Raw genomic sequence first — 21,560 nt, 5'->3', positions numbered from 1 at the left:
CAAGTAGATAGCATTACAAACCTTACTTCCAAACATCGCTGTTTCTTACTAGGACTACTAGGAAATTGCAATAAAACATAACTATACAGAATCTGCTCCAAGTTCACTTCTGATCACCCTTGTTATTTTCCTTCACTTTTGAGTGCTACGAGAAATGGTGCTATTTATAGATGGAGCATTCGTTTCACTAATGACTGATTTGACCTTTCTGTTTAATGTCAGAGGGCTTTATTTTGGAATTAAACCCCTCAGCATCTACAGTTGTCTTCAGAAGCCACCAGGGCCTGAGCAACATTCTTACGTTACAGCTTGATTTCACATTTACTGCAGAAGTATGAAGTTAATAAAGGGGCAGTGGGGAAGCCCCTATTTTTAAACACTATCAAAATGCACAAGGCAATACCCAATTAGAACATAGATACATACAATCTAGACATGCCTAAAAAAATTGTCATTTATGTGGAAGAACAGGTGCGCGCCTACATGTAATGAACATGCCTGCCTGTACGTATTGGTATATGTAAATAATGTGCTGAACTACAAATCTGCTGCAGTGTATTGACAGAATGGGTAAGGTAACAACTGTATTAAAATGTATTAAATGCCGTAGAGCCTAAGGACAAGTTAAAGCTAACTCTCCTCTATTGATATTACAAATTTTCCTCTGTTTACATGACGGATTGACCTACCAGTAGGAAAAAACCACTATTTAAAGACAAAACATTTACTTTTTTTTTTTAGTTGTACTTATATAACTTTGGTTGTACACCGCTTTTAATATGCTCAAACCTAATTTCATATAAAGTTAGATATAGTCAGTTTTATTTCTTTATTACACAGAAATGGAAAATGAAACCTGACAAATTTTGTGCTTCTGTTCATAAGTTTTTCATTCAGGTAGAGAAACCCTCTATCATTTCATATTCAGATTTGTCAAGTTGGCATTAGTACTGTATTAGAGAAAATGGAATACATCTACTGCTTAGCTACAGCAATTTACCTTTCACAATATGGATATGAGTAGAAGTACCAACACTAATGAGTTTGAAATTAACTTGTTATGAATTTGAGGTTCTAGTTATATGAAACTAAGTTACGGAACCCCTCCTTTCAGTAACTTCCTCCTCTGAAAAATTTAAGCAAAGCAAAAGGACTCCAAATGTTCCAAACTAGATAATTTGTGTTGGCAAATTTTTAAGTAATGTGCTTACAATAAAAGAAGTTGTGAATTTAATCTGCTTTTCAAACAGGTCTTCCAAAATTTAGTGTTTACTGGAACTATTTAGTAAAGCAGATGATAAATAATTATGCACAACACAAGTAAGCACTAAAATCCCTTTCAGTATTAAAAAACACTGTAGAAAAAAAATCATATGTATTAATTTAAAAGCATCACCTAAGTGGAAAACTTCTAAATTAGATCTATGCTGAATAGTTATGCTTCTGAATATGCAGAGCAGGTGGGACTGTTCCTCTGGGTTTTAGCACTTCAAACATGAGTTTTCAGACAAAAAATTCCGTTGGTGTCTTTTGCTTTTAGGGTCGTTCCCCCACCCCCCCCCGCCCCGAGTAAAGGCAACAATATTGTTTTAAGCAATAAAAGATGACCAATCAGTGGTAAGAGTGCTTTCAGAACTCATTTTCACATTCATGCTTTATCACCAAAATGCTGTTTTGAGGCAGAACCAATGTACTTTTCACCTATATATTGATTCCCATAAAAATATCATTAGTACCATCCAGCGTATATAACCGTATTAGTATATAATTAAAAAATTCAGAAGGAATAGCTTTTGAGACACTTATAATGGTGATTTGAAAATTGAAATGGCTAAGCAGATAGCACAGGTCATGTGTTCTTTCAGAAAGATTGGTAAAAACTTCTGTTAAAATAGCTACTTTTCCCTCAAGATCTCTACTCATTGTTTAATTCTCTTCATGAGGTAAGCTATGAGTAAGAAAAGTGGCACTGGCAAAAGTAGACCAATCTCAGCAGTAGGAGGAGATGAAGCTCATTTGAACAACTCTGGCTTCATCTTATAACCAGGAACCTCCTGTCGTACTGAATGCTGTAGGAACAAGTGGAGGAATAGAGGTAATAGATCATACCACAGACCATTTTTAATTGGAGATAACAATTTTGTAAATAGTAAAAATGAAAGTAATAAAAAAACAAACAAAAGCTTGTGGACCTAGATTGAGGTTCTCCAGAACACGTCCTGTGCATCTTAAACGATACAATTTTTGCCTCCATTATTTGCTGTAAACTCTCAAGTAAGCTCTGCTATCAAAGCTTAAAGCAGTTAAGAAATTAAAAAATGTACCTGTTCAAGGAATGAAATAGTTACATGGCATTACTGAATATTTATTTTTGGGGAAACAAACCGTAAGGGAGGGGGCAAAACCAGAAAGAATGATTTGACTGGAAATACATACACACCCCTACAGTTTTAAAATACTACTCAAGGTAAGTTTTAAACCACCAGATAATTTGTTTGCAAACATAAAGAGACTGGTTATTTTAATAGAGAATAAATGTGGATCTACTGCATAAAATAAGCTTTGATGATAATATTATATGCAGAGCGACTAACAGCTTCCATGAGCAGGAAACTCACCAAAAATATAATCAGAGAGTCTGGCATCGAGCATTACATTGTCTTCAGAATCCAGGTTTAAATGATTACAACAGAAATATCACTGGTGATTTGAATGATCAGTTTTCAAGAAGAAAACTGTCTACATTTACGCATTTAAACTAAGGAGTGGGAATTCAAAAAGAAAACACATTGTAAATGTTCTGGTACATTAGGTTTCTAGATTCCCAAAGCAAAACAATATAAGAAAATTAACCATCAGAAATCAGTAAAGAGACTAGCAATTAGCTTATAGCAAGCTGTTTCTGACTAATGATTTCTCCACTTTAGTTTTCCCCAAAATCAAATTTATGATTTTCCCCTTCATTTTATATAAACAGTTCCAGAAATATCTGCAGTTATACACACCATGTGCTAGTGTTCAACACAAGACAGGTTGTAAAAGCAGTATTTCCAAGCTTTGGAATCACATAACCAAATAAGGCACAGAATATTTAATACATCAGCTATTTTTCATAGCATTTAAGGATACATTGACAGATGTACAGTATGAAGTTACAGGATTCAGTCCAAGGCAGTTTGTGTGATACATCTGAACATCTTAAAAACATTTGCAGGGCCACGACCTTATTTCTCGGGCGACAACTTGCAACTTTGAGTGCATACAAATTGTTTATTAATAATATTTTTTCTAAGTAATTCAGTACTACAATTTTGGCTTAGAAAGACAGCATTAGTCCTAAATGAACATCTGACATTTTAGGATGTCTTAAATATAAACAATCAAGTTAACTAATTAAAAATAAAAAAGTAGCAAAATAATTGCTATCCTAAAAATTTCAACTTTATCTAAAGCACTCTAAACTCACCTATGACAGCTTACGTTAAGACAGTCTAATCAGCATTCACCTAGAGACACATGCTAAATTTAAATTTCAGCCTGGTCCGAAGTATTTATTTGAAAATATTGAATGTGGCGCAAACCAACAATGGCATAAGCGAAATGTATTTGTCTGTTGTCTAGCTTTAAGTAGACAATCTGTATTGGTACCCATCTCTGTATCGTTTCTGGGTGGTCTTTATCAAGTCCTTTTACCTGTATCAGCCCCAGTTTCCAGCTATAACACTTCTTCTCCGTGGTTTGGTTCATGTATTTCAGTTGTAAAATCTTCAGAGTAATGACCATATTGCACAGTGTTTACTCAGTTAAACAGTATTCTCTCCCTCTCCTAACACGTCTGAGATGCATTACTGAGACAGACCAAGTTCCATTTTACTTCAAGTGGACTAAAGGCAAAAAAGTTACTTTTTACCTCCTTCACCGTAAGTCAAAGAGTTAAATACTGCACAGATACTTCTCAAGTCACATTACGTACATATGCCAGTTTGAGGCTATGCTGTTTTTAAGACAGGAGGAGTCTGCTTTGGAAATGCTCACCTGCACTTCAAGCTCAGTAAGATTCACCTGATGTTGATCTATTCAGACAAGCCTATTATTATTAGCTTCAAAATTATTTTCTTAAGCTAGCTGTCAAAAAGAACTAATGACGTGTGTGCGTATGTATTACTAGACATCCAGCAGCCCTATTCTAACAAGGGTCATTACATTGTCTCCACATCTTTCAGTCTATCTCAGTGCAGGTACGCTAATGATAGGCAGGTTGACCAGACCATTTCCAGACATTCCTTCCAATCTCAGCCACTGTGTGAGGTAGATACCCTCCCTGGGGCAACACATGCAGAAGACATTTGAAAATTTTGTCTCAACTTTATCCGTAAAACACACGTAAATGCTTCGGTAAAAATTTTTGCATGGATTATATATAAAATTTCTCGCCTAACCCAAAATACTTCCTGAATTAAAAATTCTAAGCAGTTGTGATTTCTACAGGAGGATGCTTTATTTAAAAACAGCAGCAGCATTACTATCTCACCAAGAAAGATTAGTATTATCTTTGTTCTGGTTAGAGGATTTTTGGATTATAAAAATCTTTACACAGTTAGCCTTTCGTGAAGCACTGTCAGGGATTAAAAACATCCTTATGAACATGTTCTCATACAATGAAATCATAACAATTCAACTTCCTTTTACGCAGAGCAGGAGAAGTGTGCCAATTAAAAGCTCTGTTTTGAGGCTTTAATATCAGCAGGTTCAAAACGGGTTAGGCAATAAACTAGCAAAAAGATTCTCAGCCCAGAGAGGATTTTTTTTCTATTTTTTTTTTTTTTTGTCAAGCACACTTTACATCTCCTAAGCTGTTTATAATGACAGAGTGCCAAAAATAGCCCAGCTAAAAATCACTGAATTGAATGCATCTGTTACAGAATTACTAAGAGCCCCAAAACACTGCAGAATATTAGAAAAAGGTCTTAAAAAAACCCAAGGAACAACAAGTAAAGATGGTATATTCAGGAAAACTATTTTTTATTTGTAAACAAAAACCAGCGCATCTACTTTAGGTACAACTGTATCTTCCTGTTCATGAATAGCAGCAATGTGAGTAAATACTCTGAATTTTTCAGTCAAAAAGTACCACAGCAGCATCAAACATCATGATTATCAAGTCTTTTGGACAACGGGATTTCAGCATGCAGGCTATTCATAGAACCATTTAGGTTGGAAAAAGGCCTCTGAGATCATCAACTCCAACTGTTAACCCAGCACTGCCAAGTCCATCGCTAAACCCTGTCCCTAAGCATTCCATCTACACGTTTGTTAAACACCCCCAGGGATGGTGATTCCACCACCGAAGTCAGGCTGACAGGCCTGTAGCTCCCTGGATCCTCCTTCCTGCTCTTCTTGTAGACAGATATCACACTGGCCAATCTCCAGCCTGCTGGGACCTCCCCGGTTAGCCAGGGCTGCTGATAAATGATGGAGAGCCACTTGGCAAGCTCCTCCACCAGCTCCCTCAGTGCCCTCAGGTGGATTCCACCCAGCCACATAGACTCATGCGTGTCTAAATGGAGCAGCAGGTCACTGACTGTGTCCTCCTGGACTTTGGGGACTTCATTCTGCTCCTCATCCCTGTCTTCCGGCTCAGGGGGCCGGGTACCCAGAGGGAAGCTGGTCTTGCTGTTAAAGACTGAGGCAAGAAAGCAAAAAGCACCTCAGCCTTTTCCTCATCCCTTGTGGTAATGTTCCCTGCTGCATCCAACAAAGGATGCAGATTATCCTTGGCTCTCCTTTTCTTTCCAACTTATTTGAACAAACATTTTTTGTTATCTTTTACAGCAGTGGCCAGCGTGAGTTCCAGCTGGGCTTTCACCTTTCTAATATTCTCCCTGTATAACTTTCCAACATCCGTGTAGTCTCCAGAGCTGCCTGCCTCTTCTTCCAGAGGTCATAAACTCTCCTTTTTTCCTCTGAGTTCCAGCCAAAGATCTCTGTTCAGCCAGGCCAGGCTTCTCCCCTGCCAGCTCACCTTTTGGCACATGGGGACAGCCTGCTCTTCTGCCTTTAAGATCTCCTTCTTGAAGGATGCCCAGCCTGCCTGGACCCCTTCAGTGCTGCCTCCCGAGGCACTCTGTCCGCAGGCTCCTAAACAGGCCAAAGTCAGCCTTTCAGAAGTACAAGGTAGCCGTTCTGCTGACCCCTCTCCTTACTTCTCTGAGAATCAAAAGCTCTGTCATCTCATGATTGCCAAGACATCCTCCCACCACCACATCACCCGCCACTCCGTCCCTGTTTGTAAACAGCAGGTCCAGTGGGGCATCTCCCCTGGCTGGCTCAGTGACCAGCTGTGCCAGGCAGTTATCTTCCACACACTCCAGGAACCCCCTAGACTGTTTCCTCTCCACTATATTGTATTTCCAGCACGCATCTGTAAGTTGAAGTCCCCCATGAGAACAAGGGCTAGCTGATTGTAAGCCTTCTCCCAGCTGCTTGTAAAATATTTCATCTGCCTCTTGATCCTGACTGGGTGGTCTGTAACAGGCTCCCACTGGGCTATCTGCCTTGTTGGCCTTCCCCCGGTCCTTACCCATCAACATTCAACCTTGTTGTTACTGTCATTAAGCTCTAGGCAGTCGAAACACTCCCTAACTTACAGGACCACCCTATTGCCTCTCCCTTCTGAAGAGTTCATAGCCATCCACTGCAGCACCCCATTCCCCTGCACCCTCAACAATGCCCCCCTCCTCACTAGTATGATTCTACTGTGTACCAGGAGGTTTTGTTCCAACTCAAGAATGGTAGTGTGGGTGAATACCAAGTCACAAGAACGCTCTTCACTAGCTCTACCCAAACCAACCAGTAAGTAAAAGACTCCGCCGACTGTTGAAAAATAACACAATATGGATCGCACTCCTCTCTTTGCTTCTTTAGCAAGACTGCACTGCTCCAGCTACGCTGACAAGGAACAGAGCTTACTTAAACCAGAGGAGCATTTAGCCGTCTTCTGCAAAGTCTATCCAGACTGCACAAAGCAAGACACAGGACTAGCTGGGGGCAAAATGCAGCAATTCCAGCACCTTACTTTGGCCCTGTTTGGCAAAATGCGTTTAGAATTACAGTACTATCAGTACTGTATAGACAGTTACATACAGGGTTTGTTGGGTTTTTTTTGCTTGCCCTTTTCTTAATTTGTATCAGCTGACTATTCTTATGACTACTTCTATGAGTCACCCAACTCTGTACAGACAAACAGACATTAAAGGAGACGTGGGGATAACACTAAACAGGTATTTTTTGGAAGAGGCACAATGAGACTCAAGGTGCAATTTCATGCTTGGTTAAAGGCAGGCTAAAACTGCGGCTACTACGAGGAGTCAACCTTCTCTCTGTGCTTACATTGGCTCTGGCAATCCTGAAGCTGTATAGCAAGTTGGGTCAGCTTAATAACTCCAGTGAAAATGAACTATATTCCCCTCCAGCCCCAGCTTCTGCACAATTACTACAGCTGATGTTAGGGGGCTGCCATAAATGTGCAGACAGGAACAGACAATTGGTGACTTCTCAGTTTGGCAGCAGGCAGTCTTGGAATAACACATCAGTCATGAAACATCATATCATTGATGAGGCATTGTTTTTCAGCAACATATGCCTTGTACACAGTTGGTCCAATTTTCATAGGGACAGCAACCCATCTTAGAAGCAAAGAAGTATTTTAAAGAAAATAATTCTATGATAACATTTGCTCCAGTTTTCTTTTCAGAATGAATTATTTTCCTTGAAATTTTCCTCAGGTTTCTGTAATAACACATATTTCAGCCTGAGGTGTTATATCCTTGCTGTTACAAGCAAATAAAAGTCAGGATCTTTCTAAGGGGAGTGCTTCATAGAAGCTTCTATTCGCATCTTGAGATAGGAATGTAGACGTGAACCTATAAAGCTCCCAGAACCCCCCCCACAAAGATCCCAATTTTCATTTTTATTTAATAGAGGAACTTCCATACTTCACTAGCACTAACTGGAACTCTGTGGACATTCTTAACCCTGTTAGCTGTCCTGAAAACCTTTGTGTGCACTTGCAAAAAATGGTAACATCTGTGATTGATCTATGTAAGCAACTTAGACTTCCTACCTTTACCTACCTGTGAGTTTCGATTTCAGTATATTCATCTTAAAATGCTACCTGGAATGCTCATCTTCACTACCCATGCCACTAAAACACAACTACAAAGGATTTGTAGAATTAAGTGTGTTAGAATTGGTTATTACATCACACTGATTATGGTAAGCAACCGTATATTTAATTTTCCAGTTCGAATTTTCACTTGACAGCTTCATGCAACAGTGTGCCAGAACTGAATATTAAGGTTTGACGACACGCTAAAGCAATTAACTTAATCCCCAACAATTATAAGCATCTTAATTAAATTTATGGACTCTTTCCTCCCTCGTTCCCATGCTACTAAACAGGAAAAATAATAAGCTATCTTTCCAAAATTACCATATATGAATTGATGTACGTTGCAAATCTAGAAGATAAAGCATTTCAGAATTCATTTAGTGTGAAGAAATTAAGTTTAGCACAATATGTAAATGGGATTGGAGGTATGAATCACGTATATACCTGATAAATAGTGGTAACTGAAGGCTAAATTGCATTGTGTTTTTCACAAAAAAAACCCAAACCAAACCAAAGCCACCACCAAAGGAAAAATACAGTTTATCTACCATAAGAAAAGTTGTCTCCAGTACTCGTTTGTGAACACTGAATTATAAATAGGCTAGAGGATTGCTCATACACTAATAGAAGAACAAAGTCTCACACGTTATTTTCTCCATCACTGATAAAATTAACTACAACAAAATAGAATGAAGTAATACTGAAATCTTCAAGAAACAAATTATAAGTCAGTCTTGAAAACATTCTTTGAATGAACTATAAAACTATTTCCAGACTCAAGATTAAGAAAATGCAGCCTGGCTTCTGATGGAGTTGCAAAGTGAATACTAGAGTACAGCATCACAAAGCACAGGTAACAATGCTTCAATGAGGAACACAGAATTATTCAGAACAAGCATTAGCTCTGATTACATTATCATCAAGAAGTAGGAAATGTTTTTAAGTTATTCATTTTGGCAGTTATGCTTTTAAACCCTGAATTTTCAAATTGTAGATATCAAAATAATTAAAAATAAAAAAAAAACCCACAGAAGTAGCAAAGTTATATGATCACTGAATACAACATTCCAGAACCAATTCTTTAGGATCATCAATGAAATTTACTAAAGTATTAGAAGGAAACTGCAATGCATTAGATTGTATACTTAGAGCGAGACGTAATTTTAGGAAGGTATTTAACACTTTTTATGACTTACCAGCAGTGAAGTCATTATTTAAATCTATAAAAGCATGAGAGTGCGGTATATACATTTTACTTTGAGTTTCCAATGCAGCATGCCATGAGAAGTTCCTACAGACAAAAGTAAAAAGCAATACATTTCATCAATGCTTTGGGACTGTTCGACATGAAAGTATACCTTTTATAAAAATAACTGTGAAACTTTAAATGAAATTGAACAGTAAGCATGCTCTTCTAATGCTAAGCTAAAATTACTACTTAGCTTATAATATACTAAGTAACTAGAGTAATTGCCTGAAAAGTTCTGCAAAGGATGATTCATAGCACAGGGGCTTCAGTTAGTTTTTAATAATTTTCTAGAGTAACTTTTTTTTTGTAGACAGAGAAGTCTTACTGCCTATGAAGTGAAATTTAGTGCCTAGACTTCGACCGTAAATCTTGAGACACTGATCACTGTGCTCCCCAGTTTCCTCAATCAGTTTTACTATTGGTACTTCTGAAATCTACTTTAGGATTAATAACAATGAGCAAAAATGGACACAATCACATGCTGCTAAAGCAGCTCATGCCTGCTGCATGTGAACGGACTTTATTTTCAGTCACTTAAAAATCAACACAAGAATTCAACTCTCATGTTACGATGGACTACAGGCTAATTATGTAATTTCCCAAGCAAGTGATAGTTTTACGTATTTATAAACATAAATGCCCTGCTGGTTTGTGTTCTAGAAATGACTGAACTTCCAGCAAACCTCCCTATTAGCAGCGCACTGAAATGTAACAAATCCTTCAAAATTCACAGTGGTTGAATCATCAGATACGTTATTTTCAGAACCCTGAGCTAATACCCTCAGAAAAATGTCAATACACACTATAGAATGCACTATACAAAAGCATTACTGTCTGTAATGACTTTGTTTATTCCAATGACATCACCTACATATTACTGAAGTCCTTATCTTCTATGACTCATTTTATTGTGAGAAAAAAGAAATAGGCTTCTTATTGCTTCCCAAAGATCATAACTAAGTCTTAGAAATGTTAAAAAGAATCACTTCATCTTAAAAATTTTAAATATTCTCTATAGGTTTTTCATCTATTCAGTTTTGAAGATAGCCAAGAAAGTTAGTTATAAAGCTCTAATATAAATTTAAAAACATTTTAGATTAAAAACAGATGAATGCTTTTATAAGCAGATGACATAAAGCTGTTTTCCATGTACAAGACATTGCTCATCCTGTTACCTATAGCACTTAATCTTATTCTGGTCTGTAATGAGTAAGCATTATGCTAATATTACTGGATGCATTTCTTCAACAAAAATGAACTAAAGCTCTCCCAGTTTTCCATATCTTCAAAAACTCATACAATTTTTCAATATATAATCATTGCAAGGTGTTCAGAAACTCCCTTGTGAATTTGAAATCTCTGTTCCATAACCCATCAATTTAAATAAAAGTAATGGTGATAAAATTCAAGTTGGGATTAACAACCAAAAAGCTATTGCCAAGAAAATTATAGTTCCCATTTACGCAATGAAATGTTATTTACCCTACATCACTTCTGACCAATCTCTGAGGAAAGCAAAATAGGCAGTTAGGAACAACTGGTATAGATTTGTTAAACTCACTGATGGGGTGTGTGGGGGGAAGCCTTATTTAAACATTTCTTAAGGGCCGTGGAGATGCACATAAAGCTGATCTATTGTTGTCATAGAGACACAGTAATCATCTCATTGATTTCTCTGCTGGTAACAGACCTCTTTTGAAACAATAACTAAATAAAGCTACATTGGAATGCAAAGACTTCCTAACACACTCCTTTGCAAATAAACTTAATTATTGATCATATGCAAACCTAAAAAAGCTGTGACACCAACACCTGGATTTCTCCTGAAGAACAGAGCTGCAAGTTTCTATGTTAATGTTACTAAATAATATTCAAGAAATCCTATCAAGTTCCACTTAAAAGCTGCAAAATAGCAAGTTAGAAGACACAAACAACTGATTTAAAAGTCCAATCCTCTTAAGAAAACACAAGCCCACTTCCTACTTTTTCCAGTTATTCAATGGGAATTATTATTAGTCAAAAGAAAACAGATCAAAAAGAAAATCTCAAAAGGAGTGGTTTTCATATCAGAAAGCTAAGACCAATGTATTTATTTTGACATTTATAATCCAACCCACATCTTAAAAATAGTTTCTCTGTCTTTTGAGGACATACTTTGGCAATTGAGAGAAAAAAACCTCTAAATTGCAAAGTTCTAATTCAAGTATCCTTTTAAGGCTTCTCTCTTTTTCAAAGAATGCCCCAACCCACAACACTATCAATTAAGTTCTTCCTTACAGAAATCAAAGACTGAATGTAAGCTAAGTTTGGTTTGGCAAGTCACAGAAGATGTACAGACCCATATTTGTAGCTGGTAAAAAAAAAAAAATCATCCTGTTCAGTAATGAAACTTTCACTAACCAGAGTCACACCAATTGTGTGTGACTTAAATATACAACCCTAACAGCTCTCAAAAGCCAAAGCTTTCTTTTTATTTATCAGACTCCAAACTTCCAAAGCAGCTACCAGGAAAACTGAACAGAATGTGAACTGTCCTTCTCTAGGGTTCAGTAGTGTTTTTAACAAGTAACAGTTTCAAAAGACAGATATAAAGTTCTTTGGCATCTTGCCCAGTATTAGCAATATTGCTATTTTCTTAGTTTTTGTTTAGATACTGGCTCTTCTGAATCAGTAGACATCCATTCTTTTGTTCTGCTTTGATTTCAGCATTCGTACTCAAAACAGTTAAAAATAATCCTTTGCATAGTCCTTACTAAACATTTGAGTATGCTGTTAATATAATAATTTTTATCCCAGTATTTGCGAGCTAGTCTCATTCACGACATTCCAGGGCTAGCCAAAACTTTAATAACGGAACTCAGTCCCCTTTACTGCAATCTCGTAAGACTTCAGTCAACTTTACTTGCTGAAGAGCGGCCTTAGCCGCTCCTTAAAACAAAAGTTACAATACAGGAACAACACTTCCATGTACACGTACGTACCTTGCTACTTAAAGTTGCCTCTACCTTATGTCTCTTTAGGAATCTCATATATGAAAAGATATATATAGCTCAATATATAGGAATATATAACATAAGGCTTAAGACCCTTACACTTAGCACTTCCTACGCTTTTGATTTCCCATCCTATCTAACCTTCCCATTACAATTTATTTCTTTGGTATATGAGAGCTGAATTTTTTTATTTTTTTTTAGTTTACCCCAAAGTTTTGTGCATTTTCCTTTTGCCACCCTTTATATTACAAGATCTGAAGTAATTCATGCATCATCAAACTGTCACTTCATCTATTAGACTACATGCAGCCTAAATTCTACAGGTGCTACTTAAGATCTTTGGTTTGTATTTCTGTACAGCACATCACTCCCTAATACAGATTATAATAATAAATACCAAAGTGTGCTAAAGAAAGGAGACTATAAGTGTTCCAAGAAACAATTATCCTATTTCTTATGTCAAATAACAAGGTTTTTGTTTTCTCAGCTCTCATGGAATGTCTACTTCCCCTGTAAAACAACTAATTCCCCAATAATAACACTTTCAAAACTAGATGCAGTGTCACAGAATGTTTAAAGATACACATGGAAATGAGAGAAGATTCATGTTTGCACAGTTGCAGCTAAATGTGAGTCTTCTGCCTCTTCAATAAGAACAGAAGTGGATGCACAATGAATAAGTTATTAAAATTCATGCTAATAAACAAACCCTTAGCTTACCCGCCTATCAATATCTGTGGCTTACTTGAATCATTTGTGACACCAAAGACGTCAGGAATCAAGTCTCCGTTAAAGCTGAAAATGCAAAACAATTTCAGTATCACCTTAGTCATTATAGGAGTTGAAATGAACTAGTTTTAAGTTAACCCATATTTGGCTACCATTTTCCAACCAAGCAGTGAAGAATTTTCAGCTGTGTAGTCTTTTCTAAATTTTGGCTCTTGTCTGAGCTGCTGGTAGTAATACACTTCTTTCAATATTTTACACTATGCCATGCATCTGATTTTCCAGTTATAGTCCCCCTCTCTTTTGTTCAGAATTTCACACAGAGGAAAGGGCACTGTGAAAGGGATATTTTCTCAGTCTAAGAAGCCAGTCTGTACAGCCAGCTTTACAGACCTCGCTAAAAAAATGAATGGTTCTTTTTCTGCATCAAGCAAAGTACTGAAATTTAAAACAAACAAAAAAAAAGCTTATTTAGTTACTATTGCCAGGATGATATAATATACAAGGTTTGCAAAGACAACTGGTATGTTTTGTCATCTTCTGTTAGACCAGTTGACATTACACAAACCTGTTCTTGAAATACGAAGTGCACGCATTTCAACTTTTAGTGTTAAAATAGATTTAAGTTGCTCTTAGTCACCATTATAAATGTTTTCTAAAAAAGTAGGTCATACTTACTCCATTACTAGAGGCTCATCACGAAAAGTCTTATTTAACATAGTTTTATGGTTAAGATCTAAAACCAGAAAATATTAATTTCAGTTAGCAATATGTTATGATATTTGCATTTTTAACTTAAGACACAATTCTTCTTCATCTGCTAATTTACAACCATCAATTTTATGATTTAAAAAAACAAGTCAGCCAGCACTGAACATAAACAAATAGCTTCCTGAAATTATTCAGGAAATGTGAGTTACAATTAATATGCTGAAGCTTCTTCTCTCTCCACTAAACTCTTCAACAAATTCTTCTAAATAGATCTTAGTGAACCCTACTTCTCTGTATGACTGCAGTGACATAGACACATGAAATCTGAAATGGTTGGGATGAAGACAGTCAAAGAATTCAACATTTTATGTAAAACCTCTGTTTAATGTTTTGTCACTGTGAAGAACACAGTTAATCACGTACACTGAGTGTCTGAATAAGGATTAGAGGGAGACTGCCTAAATAGGAAGTGAGGATTTTAAGTCCTTATCAGGTTATCACCTCTCACACTTGATTTTTACTTGTAATCCAAACTCCTTGCCACATTATCCCCATTTCCTTGACCTCTCCATAATGTTTCTCTTCTTCCAGTTTCCATATTTTATATGACAGTACCCTCCTATTGACCTGTCACGCTTCCATTACCCAAGCAGGCACCACATCCCTTCCCAGCAGCCTCACCACATACCGACCATTGCCTGCATTTTTAACCTCTGACTCCTTTTCTAAGCCCCACATGTTCATTTCTGCCTTTCCCAATATTTGTTTATGCAGAAGCAAGACAGCATAAATTAATCCAATTCCTAATTACAATACTACAGATACCTCCTATTCTCTTAATACTTGATCCAGTACACTTTCCCAGGTCCCTTGTTTCACCTCTGATTAAAGCCAGAAGCTACGTTATCTAAGGCCATCACTTGCCTCACCAGAAATTATTTTGTAACACAGTTGCTTATACTAGTGAATATTCTTCAGTAGTTTTTGTGGACTTAAGTATATCTTCTTTTGCCTTTCTGTTCTTCAAACCCTAAACTCTTCCCAAAACAAAGCCAACAGAAAACAAGAGACTTCAAGAGTTCACACAGCCCCTGACTACCCTAAGGCAGAACCAGCTACAACACTGCTAAAAGACTCTTCTTGAAAACTTGATTCTAAAGTTCTTGAAAACTTCCAGTAAAGGAGACTCTAGAAATCTCCCTCCCAAAACCAGGTATCACTTTCATTAAAGAATTTAAGGTTTAACAGAAATAAGAGTGTTATGTTACTGCTGGTAAATTTAGGTATGATATTTTGAAAGTTTACGCACTAAACTCTACACCAGGTTCCCAGCACATTTTAAACTCAGGATACATCTTCTGAGATAATCTTTGTGAAGATGACATGCATAATGGGGAAGCCATGAGAAGTAGCTCTTTGGTTAGTAGGTTACGGTCTAACTATAATATTGTTTGGTTATGTCTGTTGCATGATATAAACCAAGAGTTTGAGCTTTGTTCTCTTTTATTAATTACACAGTTTAACAGCAAGATAATATATGTGTATGAAGCCACATAGCTGCTAATCCCTATTTTCACTGTAAAAACAATCACTACACTGTAGAATGAGTTACAACTTTCTCACAATACTCTGAATTATTAAAAAGCATAACAATCTTATAAATAAGCTGTCTCAGCAACTCACCTAATGTTTGATTGTGCCCCCAGAAAATAAACACTGAAAGTTCATCTCTGCCATGATTTTGTGCCCGGGTAGTCAGCAGGACATCCATTTGTGAATCACCGTCATAATCCCCAGGAACTACACTGGTTATGGTAACACCGAGAGATCTAGAATTAAAAGCAAACAAATAAAAAAACCCACATGCAGATAACAGTACAAAGATGTGCATGAAAACAGAAAGTACTTGTGCGTTCAAAGGCTTGCCTTTTCATCCCAATTATTATTAGCTGGTCTAATACAATAGTATCATTCAACAATCTGGCTTTCTATGAAGTCCGTATCACTGCAAAAGTAACTTTAAAATCAAGCATTCTGCAAGCTGTTTTCCTCTAAGGAAGAAGGAAGTTTTTAACTCTAAAATTCAGCTAACAGGCAGCCATATCCTATTTGTTAATGCTATCCAGACTTCATTAAATCCCTTCATTTGTTGTAGAACCAGTTCTCAAAAATGTTTTTCAGAGAGCAGGATCTTCTGGTTGTATTCCAAGAGCAAGACCATAAAGCAACAGGAGCAGTTTAAGCAGCAGTAGTCCGACAGATAGCTAGATCTTTTTAAAGACAATATCATCTCCTCCTATCTTCTGCCACATCTTACTAAATGTGTTTGTTCTTTCCTTCTTTTTTACTTTATTACCTACTCAGAGACTCTGCTTTATGAGCACAAACATGGGTCATTCTGTCAAGAATTAGAAGCAGATGACTTCTAATGCACTAAACAAAAGCTCCTTCTAAGACAGCAGGGAATAAATAAAAATATATAGAACTACAGAAGATGAAGTGGAGCTGTAACAGCGATTTAACTTTTCATAGACATAATACTGTTAGTATGCTTTATTCATAAGCAGTAACATATCCTATAATACTACTATGGTTAAAACTATACATATCTATGTAAATAAACACACAGATTATTTACATTTACTAAAACATGATGCTTTTTTTAAAGCCACATTTAAACTTCAGAAAGGAACAGACGTCAACACAAAAATGCCAGCACAGCATTCTCCCTCCCTATCGCTTTCTAAACAGATGATATTGCCTGGATTCTATTAGAAAGTACAGCAACTAGAACAATTTCCCTGAAAACATGTCTTGGGACAGAGACTAATACTACCTGCCAAAACGTTTTAACCCATGATATGGAATGGTAGTTTGCCTTACTAGGAAATAAAAGTCCCAAAAAACCATGTCAGTTGCAAAAATACTCCAAGTTACAGGTATTTTTAATACTAATTAGATGACAAAAAACCCTGAAGCATTGAAAGTCCAGAAGGTGGTGGGAAGTCACACCTATTAGTTAACAATATGAATGTCAAAACTCATCTCCAACAAATTCTGTCATGGGACCCACAAAATCCAAACAAATCAAACCAGAAACTTATCAGGAAATTAACCAAGAAACTGGTTACAGAACTGCAACTCTAAGGGCAAGCTGAACAAGTCAAACACACAACAGCAGCACAGACAATTCCAGTCATGTTCCCACGGCCTGCAGAGATGCGCCTTCAAGAAAAATGACCACTTACATCGTTTCACCCTGAGTAACAATACTTACTTCATTGGTAACTTAACACGGGGCTTAAAGTAGGGTTCCTTTTGGTCAGCCAGAAAGATAATCAACTCATTCCCTGCAAAAGCAAGTAAGATGATGAGTAACAGAGGAGGATTGTAAATGGTATGTATACAAAAAAAACATTTAAAAAGGTATGCCACAAGTAGTCATTCCTCACAGTAGCAAAAACTTTGAAACACTTCCCATACAGCTACCTCCTCCTCACTCAACAGGGAAAAAACGAGCACTTTTTTGTGTTAATAGTTAAAACAACCTATAAATCTAATTGCATCTCAAAGGAACACTGATATCAATCTTCTCTGGGGCTTAGTGTTAGACCTTTCTCTCTGCCACTGTTACCACATTGCTTAAAATAAAACTTCCTATAAGGAGTTAAGAAACAGTACACGTGGAAAAGTAATAGGCATCAGTTCAACACAAATAATTAAAGCTTAAAAGCTAACTCAGCTGAATTCTTTCAATGCTGTCTGACATAGCAGGATCTGATACTGCTGTCCCAAGTCAGCTGACAAAAGCACTTTAAGTTAAACTCATAGAAGTAACTTGGTTCCCTGCAGCATTTCCTCATTTAGAGGTGGCACTATCATTTAATTATTGCAGGAGGATCCAAATAAAAGCCCATATTCTATGTTGCACAAATAACTGAAATTCAGGGAAGAAATTAAAAAAAAAAAAAAATCACTTCAACAATGAAATATATTTTCAGTCAGCAGACCACAATACACACGCACTTACTTCTGCAATTAAAGTTCAGAGCTAAAGAAAAAAACATATTTTTTACTCATCCTCTATTATGTTTGTTTTCTGCACTGTCCATGAAACTCACCTGTAGCATCTCAAACTGCAAGAACTAGGTTACCTAATAGACTATGGCTCCAAACTAGAGCTACCATATACGTTTCAAGAGCATCATTCCATGACAAAGTTCACAGCTGTGAAATAGCAGAATACAAGCTTCCTGGCTACAAAAAACCAGCTAACTGCCATAAACGTATTTGCCAAGGAGAATATGCCAACAAACGAGTAAATGAAAACAAACCCTTTCAAAATGGATTGAGGCGGCTAGTGCAGTCCCATCTGGCAAGCTAATAAAGCCTGGGTTACACTACACATCATCCACAGACGATTGAAAAAGTTGGCACACCGTAAGGTGAAGAAGCCTGCTGGCTGGTTAAGCTTTTGATAATAAAGCTGTGGGTTGACTGCTAAAACTTGTAATTCCAATTTCACACTATAGACTTTCACCTGCCTTTTTATCATCTATGTGGTAAAGTAATGATGATGATGATGAAACAAATGTGTTTTTACACATACCAGGTTCCAAGTCAATTATACCACTCAGAAATGAGATTTTATCATCACTAAAGATAGATTCATGAAAATTTCAGCTCAGCACTCATCAATAGTGAAAACAAACTTGACTACTGGATATTATTGGATGAACAGAAAACAAAATCACCATGCTACTACGTCAATCCATAATGCACACATCCTAGATGCTACTTGCAGATCTTGTCCTCTCATCTCAAACAAAACACAGAAGAAACATAAAACAGTACATAAGAGGTTGTGAAAAAAGGGAACAGTTTCCATACAAATAACAATTACGTAGATGAGAGGACTGAACATCTCAGTGAGGACACCACAGACATTTTCAAAATTCCCTAGTGAAATGTAGAAGCTGAATAGGGGAATGATCTCTCGCTGCCCCGTACTATTAGAAGACACATCTAACACAACTAGAAGGTGGTGGGCTGAACACACAAACAGCATGAGCTTCCCCACTTTTACCTGTCTTGTAGGTCTATGCACAGAATGGGGATGTGTATGCACAATCCCATTTATTCATATATTTTTAATTTCAAAAACTGAGTCCAAAAGTCCAGGGTCCACTGGTAATTTTAGTTGTTCATGGCAACATGATACTTACGGATCTAGATGACCTCTTGTATTTAGCTAGTTTACAGTCTCTTACAAATCTCCGAGTATTTTCCTTTCATGCATCTGAGCATGTGGAACATTACTCTCAATCACTTCAGCTGAAGTAATTCAAGACCTGAACAGTAACATAAATTCAGAAAAAGGCCTGAGATGTCATCCACATTTCCTTATTAAGGGTCAGGATAATTAGGACTGGGCTTCTTTACCATCTCACTGTTCCTTCAAGTCTAGTATTATCTCCAGTGCTCATTTCTTCAGCACTACTTAAAACTGCCTACTAGTTTTTGTTTAGAAGGTTCTGTAAATTTTTCAAGCTACTTTTTGTCAACACTGAAGTTATATGTTTTATATATATATATATATATATGTTTTCAAGTAGGTTGTTTCATATTGTTTTTTAACAGAAAGTATCAAGTAGGAAAACTATAGCAACTGCTGCTGTGTAGAAGCAAAGAAGAAACCATGAGCCTCACTTTTAAACCTTTATCTATTCACATTTTTATATGCATTCATCTGAAAGATAAGAATGTAAAAAATAAACCTCTTGTCACTGACATTCATTTTTTCAGTGCATTTTTTCAGTTGATGAGCTGGCGGAGCATTTTCAAGGAACCACGTATTTCAATGTCTCAACTAGATGGGAAATTCACTCATGCTTTACCAAAGCTACTTACAGAAGCATTTCTGAGATGGGAGGACTAAAAGAGGTGAATTTAGGAATAAATTTATCTTGACATGTAGCTTCAAGCGACTAAAATGACCCAACACCTGCAAATAACACTGACTGCTGACAATAAGCTCTGCTTTTGGGTGCCCCGTGTCTGAAGCTCAACCAGAAACTCATGGTAGATGACAGCCGCGTGGAACACACGTGTCCAGCCTTCCACTGCAACTCCGCATCCCAGGTGGGCTAACGGGGCAACCTGGCCCCTCGGCAGCTGGGAAACGTTCATCCGCTGCCCAAAACGCTGCAAAAGCGGGAGCGAAATCCCAGTCTGCAACCATGCACTCCACAAGACGAAGTCTTTCCATTACTTTGCAACCATAAATTTAACTTTAAAGAAAGCTATTTCCTCCTCTGTACGAAGCCGTATTTTAGTGCATATTGGAAACATATTTTTCCCTACAGGAGGCACCTCAGGAGCAAAGCACACGTCAGTTTTAGTCTTGAAAACGGGTTTATTGCTCGCCGCGGCGAACACCGCGCAGGCCGAGTGCGCTGCGGGCCCGAGCGGCCGGCGCCCCCGCAGCCACGGCTGCCCGGCGGGACCCCTCCGCCGGGAACGGCCGCCCTCCGCCCAGCACCCAGCGGGCACCGGCCCGTCCGCCACACCGAGCAACCGGTGCCTCTTCCCGCTGCCCTCCGCGGCGCCGCCGGGACGGAGCGGCACGCCGGTGCCCCCGCAAGCCTTGGGCCGTAACCGGGACCGCAGCGCAGCGACCGCCGCTGCTGACACCCCCGGGGCGCTCCCAGCCGCCGGCGCTGGCGCCCCCCGCCAGCCCCCCCGCCGCCAGCCCGCCAGCGGCCCGCTCACCGCCGCGCAGCACGAACAGGTCCGTCTGCTTGTCCGAGTTGAAGTCGCCGAAGGCCGCCAGCGTCCCGTAGGCCTCGGCCCCGAAGAGCTGGGCGGTGACGTTCTGCAGGGCCGCGCCGGGCCCCGCCAGGGCCAGCAGCAAGCACAGCCCAAGCCAGCGGCGGCCGCCCCCCATCCTGCAGCGACACGGCCCGGCTCCCCGCCACCGCCCCCGTTCACATCACTTACGGCAGCGTAGGGGTGCGCCCGGCGCAACCGCCGGCTTGCTTCCGGGACTGACCCGGCGGCTTTGCGACAACGCCGTGACAGCCTGCGCCGCTCTCTTTACGGCTGCCGTGGGTAACCAAGGGGAGATCGCCACCCGGCTCCTTCGCTCCGCTAAGGGGACGGCAGCTGTCCGGGCCGGAGCGGGTGACGGGTCCTCGTCGGGATGGCGGCGGCAGCGGCCCCTGCGGCGGCCCATATGGCCGATGTGAGCTGGAAGATGCTGGAGCTGCGGGCTCGCTCTAAACGTTCAGGTCTGACCTCTCGGCTTGCCCGAGAGCAGCTCCGGGGCTCCCCTTCTTCACTAACCGCCCCGTTCCCGCGCTCCTCCCCGCCCTTTGCCCGCCGCCCTCCCCGAGCTCTTGGCCGACGTTGTCCCGGTGGCTGTGTTTGCTCCCCCCGCCGCAGCTTGGCGTGCGCTCAGGGCCGGCCCCACCGCGGCCTCGCCCGGCCCGGCCCGGCCCCGCTCCCCCCAGCAGCCCGACCCGGCCCGGCCCTGCCCCGCTCCCCGCTGCGGCCCTGCCCCGCTCTTCGCCCCGCGCAGGCTGCGGGGCCGCCGGGTGTGCTGCTGGGGCCGGGCCGGGCTGTGCTCCAGAACGGGTGTCCTTGGCGAGGCAGTTTCAGATGATTTACAGGTGGCAGCGAGGCTGTAGGGGTAGCTGCTCCTGGGAGTGAT

The 21,560-nt window shown here is 39.3% G+C and overlaps 2 protein-coding genes across 9 annotated transcripts in view; one reads left to right on the top strand and one right to left on the bottom strand.

The window, feature by feature from the left end:
• ITFG1 (integrin alpha FG-GAP repeat containing 1) overlaps positions 1–20,899 on the bottom strand; it is an 88,132-nt gene extending 67,233 nt beyond the window's left edge. The window contains exons 1-6 of one of the 3 annotated variants that reach the window (XM_055726821.1): positions 20,621–20,899; positions 17,127–17,199; positions 15,533–15,678; positions 13,817–13,874; positions 13,133–13,207; positions 9,367–9,461 (exon numbers count right to left, since the gene is read on the bottom strand). In XM_055726821.1, the coding sequence (XP_055582796.1) occupies positions 9,367–9,461; positions 13,133–13,207; positions 13,817–13,874; positions 15,533–15,678; positions 17,127–17,199; positions 20,621–20,795 (622 nt within the window). In that variant the 5' untranslated portion in view covers positions 20,796–20,899. The remainder of the gene's footprint in view (positions 1–9,366; positions 9,462–13,132; positions 13,208–13,816; positions 13,875–15,532; positions 15,679–17,126; positions 17,200–20,620) is intronic. The other 2 variants (XM_055726819.1, XM_055726820.1) reach the window with 2 other exon arrangements.
• Positions 20,900–20,939: 40 nt separating this feature from the next.
• PHKB (phosphorylase kinase regulatory subunit beta) overlaps positions 20,940–21,560 on the top strand; it is an 80,089-nt gene continuing 79,468 nt past the window's right edge. For 2 of the 6 annotated variants that reach the window (XM_055726812.1, XM_055726814.1), the window contains exon 1: positions 20,940–21,138. In XM_055726812.1, coding sequence (XP_055582787.1) covers positions 21,051–21,138 — 88 coding nt within the window. In that variant the 5' untranslated portion in view covers positions 20,940–21,050. The remainder of the gene's footprint in view (positions 21,139–21,560) is intronic. The other 4 variants (XM_055726818.1, XM_055726816.1, XM_055726815.1 and 1 more) reach the window with 3 other exon arrangements.

This window comes from Falco cherrug, chromosome 14, assembly GCF_023634085.1.
Source record: "Falco cherrug isolate bFalChe1 chromosome 14, bFalChe1.pri, whole genome shotgun sequence".
NCBI lineage: Eukaryota > Metazoa > Chordata > Aves > Falconiformes > Falconidae > Falco > Falco cherrug.
Note: the sequence above shows the minus strand (reverse complement) of the source record. Positions and strands in the feature narration are given on the sequence as shown.